Raw genomic sequence first — 7,859 nt, forward strand, 5'->3', positions numbered from 1 at the left:
ACTGGCAGCGCTTCCTCCACTGAGAACCACTGATCTACACAATTTGAAGCCGACACAGACTTCAAATTTGTGATTTCAGGGTCAAGCTCAAGACTTTGTGCCTTTGAGCACACAAATGACCACCACTTGAAATCCAGTCTTCTTGGCCTTTTTTAGATAACTTTATCACAGAACAATGATGAATCAAATTATGAAAAGTATAAAGAAAATGGAATCCGTCTATTTTAACAGTCAACTTTTCCATGCAAATGTATGTGGATATATTTGTTTACATTTGTATAACGTCTTTATGTTTGGTCTACAAGACCTTTCTTTCAAAAGTTAGACATCATCTCTTAGAAGTGAGCCTCACTTTGGAGACACATTGGCTTATGAGAAGATAACATTCTGATTGCCAACATTTATATTTGTGGGGCCATAACCCTGCCTGATAAAATACGGGGGATCTACCTTTTCTTTCTTAGAGGCAGGTCCTGGCTGGAGTCCCATTGATCCTCCTCTGCTTGGTCCCTGCTGCTGCTACTAAGTCGCTTCAGTCGTGTCCGACTCTGTGTGACCCCATAGACGGCAGCACACCAGGCTCCCCCATCCCTGGGATTCTCTAGGCAAGAATACTGGAGTGGGTTGCCATTTCCTTCTCCAATGCATGAAAGTGAAAAGTCAAAGTGAAGTTGCTCAGTCGTGTCCGACTCTTAGCGACCCCATGGACTGCAGCCTACCAGGCTCCTCCGTCCATGGGATTTTCCAGGCAAGAGTACTGGAGTGGGGTGCCATTGCCTTCTCCACTGCTTGGTCCCTACCGGCACTCATTTCAGGATGACACTAAGAAGGCCAGGGGCTCAGCCAGTTCCAGTTATTCATTTAATGAAAACGTGCTTGCCTCACTCTAACCAGATTTGACTTGTCTCAGAGTAAAATCTTTAACATAAAGTTAGATTGTTTTTAAGCTAAAAAATGAAAACAGTAACAACTACCAAAACCTCCTTCTGTCCTGCACCATAATTTTGTCTAGTTGGGTCAATGCGTTAATCTGAAACACAGCACAGAGGCTGGCATAGAATAGGCATTTAATAAATACTTGAATCATTGCATCTTTAGAGCATAATAGACATTAGCTTCTCTGGCACTGAAATATGAGGTAAACTGATTTTTTGTGTGTTTCTTAAAACAGGTAGATATCACATTTGTGTTGTTTACATATTGAAAAGTCACTGACATGTCCTTTTAACCGTTTCAGGGTGGATTCATGCTGTGCTCACTTCTCAGGACTGTATGGCTTTTGGGGGGAACTTTCTGCACAACCTTAACATTGGCATGCAGCTCAGGTTTGTGTTATCAGCACTTGAAGGATCTTTTTGTCCTTTCTTGAATAGGACTTAAAAGTTAAAAATAAATAATTTCAGCAACATATTTGATTGTGATCTCATTAAGATAGGCCCTGAGAAATTATTAGAAACTTTTAAAAAAAACATTGTCTTAAAATTTTGACAGGAGGACACCTTGATGAATCTAAAACAAAAAGAATCACTTATTCAAGTTGAGACTAAATATCTTCCCACATTTCGGAATTTTGTAGAGATGGATAGGCTCTCCTTTGGCTCTTTTTACTGTGAGAGAATTGAACTAAATCAGGTCAGACTCAGGTGTAACATATGGGGCTGGGACAGAACAATTCGAAGTTAGGAAACACCTGTTTTAATTTTGCTGTGGTAAAGGATTACCAACTATTTCCTCTTCTGCATGATAATCTGACTTTTGGGCAAAAACTTGCCCTGGTAGCCTAATAAGAGAAGAATGTTATTAGGCAACATCGCTTATGCTAAAATGATTCCTCATTGATAAACTGCACAAGGACTGGGAGAATTGGAAATCCCTGGTGGGGAGCCATGTCTTTTGACTTTCCTGACTTATAACTTGGCATGCCCATGGAGAACCCTGGAAGCCATGCATCAGTGGAGTTATTACAAGAGATGGGGCACGAAGCTTTAAGCCAAAGTCCCACACTTGCCAAGTGAATCTTATTTATACCTGAGCTGTCCCTGGGGAAAGACGGCTCCTGGCTGTATGGACTGCTGCAAGGACTCTTGCAGAAAACTCACCGTATGGTTTCTGCCTTCTCACCTTGACCCCTCCTAAGTTTGGTCCTGAGCTGGAATGCTTAGAAGGACCTAAAGAAAACTCCGCGAGTGGATGTTGGAGTGCTGTCTATCGCAGGGAGCTGGTTTCTAGACACGTTGTATTTATTACAGTGGAACCCTTGTAAAATTCCTTCTGTTAAAACTAGGCTACAGATCCCTAGGGGTGATCTTTTTGAAGCCCCGTGTAAATTCTTCAGTATACTGTCGGATCTGATAAGGGCAGGCCTGAGTCAGATCACGACTCAGTCCTACCCACGTGTGTGGTGTTGAGCAATGTGTAGGACCCCCTTGGTCTTCTGTGTCACGGGCTGCCTTATTTCAGTTAAGTTGGTTGCCTCCATTTAACTTTGGAAATGCTAATGTTGAATTTCTTCAACTTTTATTTATTTAGGTGTTACGAGATGGAAAAAAGACTTAAAACACCAGATCTTTTCAAATTCCCTTTCTTTGAAGCCATATGTTGGTTTGTAGCCAAAAACTTGCTGGAAACCCTAAAAGGTAATAATCCGAGCACTGTGTTGTTTCACGTGATGCCTGATATTTGTAAATTCACTTAAAGTCACTGATAGAGAGGTCCTTTTAAAAATATAATGGCAATTGTCCCTATGTTGTTTTTTAAATGCATGATTTCCCCCTGTTCAGAATCTTTTTAACAAATAAGGAGATCTCTAGTCCATAGTCATAAAAACACATGAACTGCTGCATTGGAACCACACAGGTAATACTGAAAAGTGTTCTTTTCTCCTGGGACTCTAGTCACCTGCACAGATTATCAGTCATGTAAAAGTGCCTGCCTAGCAAAAAACGCAGTTGAAGCCAAGGACTGTTGTTACTTAATGTTTGTCCCCAAGCATTTGCTTTAAAAAAATTCGAGGGAACACTTCTCTTGTCCCGAGAGTCAGGTGGTGCCTGTGCTGTTACTGTTGTGACCATTGTGTGGCCAGCATAAGGCACCTGTTAGCGCAAACCGGCTAGTGTCAGGCTGTGATCTGTGGCTGAAGAAAAATGGTTTTGGGTGGTGGGTGGGTGGGGGAATATCCCTTTAAACACGAAAGCTACGTTTTTATGTGGCTTTTCAGATTTTAGTGTTTTAGTATTGGTTTAATGATTTTTGAGCAGTCGAGTTGGAGACTCAGTGTCACTTCTAACTTTTATCTAGTTTTGCTTTACACTTGTGCCCGTGAGAATACAGTTGATCTAGTTTCTGTGTTGTCTTACATTTCTAGTCAGTTTGCAAATAGTGCTACTATTATAATTAACTTCCAGAAGAAGAGATATAAACAGATTAAACAGCAAAGTCTATTCTAAACATTGGGGGTTTTCTCATTTAGAAGTTGCACAAGAAGAAAAGGTACAATGAAAAGAAGCAAATCAATGACTCTTTTCCCAGGATAGCATGCACAGAATTAAATGATAGAACTCATGCATGGTTTCTTTCCTTAAAAGGGGTGAGGGGGGCTCACTTTCTTTGGAAGGAGCAAGCAGTAGGAACCCCATCCCACACCTGTAGCGCTGTGTGGAGGCGGGTGTCTTGAGAGAGGTCCTGCTGTGTAAGATGGAGGTAGTAGTGTTTAGTGTAGTTCTCTTTTTCTTTCTCATCTTGTCAATTGATTGTTTCTTATTTCACTTTTTTCCTTTCTATTAACTTGTTTGACATTTGGTGGTTACTCAAAACCAGAAGTTAATCACTTTGCCACAGAGCCTAACTCCTTTCCCCCTTAACTTCATTCCCACAGAACTGAGAGAAGATGGTTTCCAGCCTCAGACTTACCTAGTCCAGGGAGTGAAAGCGCTGCATACTGCTTTAAAATTATGGATGAAAAAAGAAGTAAGTAGTTGTCTTTGGTGAAATAACTTAATTTTTATATGGCAAGGTCAGGAAAGTGAAAAGTGTGAAATTGTTAGTCTCTCAGTCGTGTCCATGACTCTTTGCAACCCCATGGACTGTAGCCCCTCCAGGCTTCTCTATCCATGGAATCCTCCAGGCAAGAATACCGGAGTGGGTAGCCATTCCCTTCTCCAGGGGATCTTCCCAACGCAGGGATTGAACCTGGGTCTCCTGTGCTGCAGGCAAATTCTTTATCATCTGAGCCCTCAGGGAAACTGTTAATTTTTATATGGCAAGGTCAGGAAAACAGAGACCTTATGCTGTTTTGTCAATGAGTGGGAGTGGTAGAAGGAATAGGAATCATGCTTTAACTGAGAAGTACAACCTGTGTTTTATTAGTATATACAGATGTGCTGGTTTTTGTTTATATTTTTGAGAATGAAGTACCTAGGTATTTCTTTAATCTTGAAAAGAAAGTAAATTTGAGGCTATCTGGGATATTGACTAAGAAATTAACATGTAGATATAGAATAATATATAACTTTGTGCTCACATAGTGTGCTAACCACTGTGTTTAGTCTTTATATCCATAAATGCATTTCCTAACTCATTTACTCTTCAGAGCAACTAAATGAGTTTGTGGTGCTGTTGTTGTCCCCATTTTAAATATGGAGAAGTTGAGGTTCAGAGTGTAAGCGCTTGCCCAAGACAACTGGTGGAGCTAAGATGAAGCTCGGTCTGTGTTTGCAAAGCCTATGCTGTTATCCCTCTGCTGGTCTTATGTAAGAACAAAGGAAAAGAGAGGTCCGGGTTCAAGCAGGAGCTTTCCATTTCCCTGAACCGTGGTCTAGTTTGCATTCGAGTCCTACCACCTCTAAGAGGTCATCTCAGATCTTTCCATTTGGAATTCACAGGTCCTTTCCTTATACGTCCATAGCATCTCTTGTGCCAGTGGACTTAAAAGCAATGTCCAAAAATAATGTGTCCATTTCCTATTGTCTACATTTATGAGCTCTTAAAAAACAGGGACTTTCTCATCTTTATTTCCTTCCTGGAACTTTACACACAATAATAAGTGATAAATATTTTATCTGATGAAAATACATTTCCATACTAATTTCTCAACTGTCCACTTGAAATAAAAATCCTGCTCTTAAAAGATACTTTCTGTGTGCTTGTGCTCAGTTGTGCCTGACTGGTTGTGGCCCCATGGATTGTAGCCCTCCAGGCTCCTCTGTCCATGGAATATTCCAGGCAGGAATACTAGACTGGGTTGCCATTTCCTACTCCAGGGGATCTTCCCGACCCAGAGATTAAACCTGCAGCACCTGCATTGACTGGCGGATTCTTTACCACTGAGCCACCTCAAAGATACTGGGAAAGTGCTGGTCTGTCAGTCGAGTCCGACTCTGCAACCCCATGGACTGTAGCCTGCCAGGCTCCTCTGTCCATGGGATTGTCCAGGCAACCGTACTGGAGAAGGTTGCCATTCCCTTCTCTGGGAGATCTTCCCCATCCAGGGATCGAACCTGGTCTCCTGCATTGCCTGAAGATTCTTTACCCTCTGAGGATAATAGATTACCCTCCCAATAATTTTATGCTTCCTTTCATTTTTTTTTTTAATCATTGTTGTATACCCATTAGAGCAGGGACGCTGTGGAAGCATATAGGAAAATAAAATCAGCGTCAGAGACGTCATCATCTAATTGACAAGTAAAGGCAAAAACGGATTACAAAAGTATATCATATATAACAGGATAAAAACAAAGAGTATCTTGCAAAAACTGTGTAATTGCTTTCCTTCTGAAAGCTTTAGCTGAGTTGTTCTCAAGCTTGTGAGTTTATCAAAATTGCCTTTAGAGATTTTTAGAAATAACTTTTTTCCCCTAGAGATTTTAGTATAATAGATCTGTAGTAGGCTGTCAGCCTCTAAACTCGTGGGTGATCTTGATACACAGTGAGGACAGAGGAGCCTGGCATGCTGCAGTCCATGGGGTTGAAAAGAGTCGGACACGACTGAGCAACTGAACAACAACAAAATTTGTCAATAATAGATACTGTTAATTCATTACATCTAAAGTACACTTTGAGAGGCAGCTTATTAGCCTAGTGGTTCAGGGTGTGGACTCCAGAGTCAGAGGCTTGGATTCAAGTCTTAGCCGTGCTGCTAATAAAGCGCCAACCTGTGCGTCTGTTCCCTCGACTGTACAATCAGAGTCCTAGTAGAATCTCTGTCGAGTGTTGTTGAAATGATTTATGAGTTAACATTTGTAAAGTACTCAACTGTATCTTGCCTGGCACATTTGCTGTTGTTCAGTCGCTCAGTTATTTTTTTGTTGTTGTTATTTAATTTGTTGTTGCTCAGCCTGGCACATAGTTTGCACTTAGTGTTACTGTTACTATTGGTTTGTTTTAACAAATTATGCTAAAACCAGGGAGAGGATATAAAGCAGGAGTAGCAATTAGTATGTTAAGGGCATCTAAAAGGTCAAATGTTCTTAGATTTGTTGTTGTTTAGTCACTAAGTTTGTTCAGTGCAACCTCGTGGACTGTAGCCCACCAGGCTCCTCTGTCCATGGGATTTCCCAGGCAAGAACACTGGAGTGGGTTGCCATTGCCTTCTCCAGGGGATCTTCCCGACCCAAGGATTGAACCCGCATCTCCTGCGTTGCAGGTGCATTCTTTACCACTGAGCCACCTGGGAAGCCTGTTCTTAGATAAACAGATTAATGTTTGGAATTAGACATAATAAACAATGATAGCAGTTTGCATTTCAGTAGATATAGTAACTCGCCAATTCCTCTTTCCTATTGATGGAATCTTTTTCCTATTTTACTTTTGAAAAGCAAAAAAATAAAAGACTTTATGAATTAGACGTAGCATGAGAAGCTAGGATTATTTTAGTGCCTGTGTTTCCCCTTACAAATCCTTTTGTATTATGAACTAAATTTAAGGCTTAATTAGTTTCTTTACTGATTATAGTAGTATTTAGAATTACAGAAGGCTTTGAGGTATAGAGTCCATATTGAACAGAATTCACAGTAAGAGAAGTCCATGTTTAACTCAAAGTAAAAGGATTTCATAAGTTAATAAGGATCTCCTTAGAAGATACGAAACCAGCTCCATGAGTTCTGAGACCTGGCTTGTTGGTATTTGACTTTGTTTATAAAACCTAGAGAACCTAAAAATTGATTAGTTTTTACATCTTAAAATGTAAATAACTTTGGTTGTCTTATCTTTGTTAATCCAAATACAGCTTGTATCTGAACATGCCTTTGAAATTCCAGACAATGTTAGACCTGGACATCTTATTAAAGAACTTTCTAAAGTAATTCGAGCAATAGAGGTAAGAGTAGAAACTATCATCTAAATGCTTGGTTCCTATCTACTTTGAGAAGCAGTTGGATCTACCACCACACTACAAATATTGGAAAGCCTCGACATTCTTAGAAGAACTAGAATGAGCTGTATCTTGAAAGGAGTCTCAGGGTTTCAAAGCCCTACAGAGAAATCTGGAATATTGTATCATAATGAAGTAATAAGGATGTAGTTACCAGGTTACTTCAGGTTCTTCAGGTTACTCCAAAAATGAAAAAATACAGACTAAACAAAATTTTCAGATCTCATTCATTTCTGCAATGCAAAGATGAATACATGTTAAGATGTATAAGATGAGTAAGAAGCGGTGAAGTTGGATTGGAAAGAGGGTTGGGGCAAGGAGACCCACTCAACTGAAAATATTATGACAACTGGGTTAGGTATATGCCCTTTAATAAAAGCCCATGAAGTCTGAGATTAGGTATTTTATTAGAAGATATTCTAGGTGTTAGGGGATTTTAATTAAAGTAATTCTTCAGGAAGGTGGTTCTGTTAGTGTCTAGCTTGAACTGAAA

General features: G+C 40.2%; 1 protein-coding gene across 2 annotated transcripts in view; it reads left to right on the forward strand.

The window, feature by feature from the left end:
• KDM7A (lysine demethylase 7A) overlaps positions 1-7,859 on the forward strand; it is a 79,630-nt gene that overhangs the window by 54,198 nt on the left and 17,573 nt on the right. For both annotated transcript variants that reach the window (XM_027538847.1, XM_027538848.1), the window contains exons 8-11: positions 1,238-1,325; positions 2,530-2,636; positions 3,875-3,966; positions 7,223-7,312. In XM_027538847.1, the coding sequence (XP_027394648.1) occupies positions 1,238-1,325; positions 2,530-2,636; positions 3,875-3,966; positions 7,223-7,312 (377 nt within the window). The remainder of the gene's footprint in view (positions 1-1,237; positions 1,326-2,529; positions 2,637-3,874; positions 3,967-7,222; positions 7,313-7,859) is intronic.

Source organism: Bos indicus x Bos taurus, chromosome 4, assembly GCF_003369695.1.
Source record: "Bos indicus x Bos taurus breed Angus x Brahman F1 hybrid chromosome 4, Bos_hybrid_MaternalHap_v2.0, whole genome shotgun sequence".
NCBI lineage: Eukaryota > Metazoa > Chordata > Mammalia > Artiodactyla > Bovidae > Bos > Bos indicus x Bos taurus.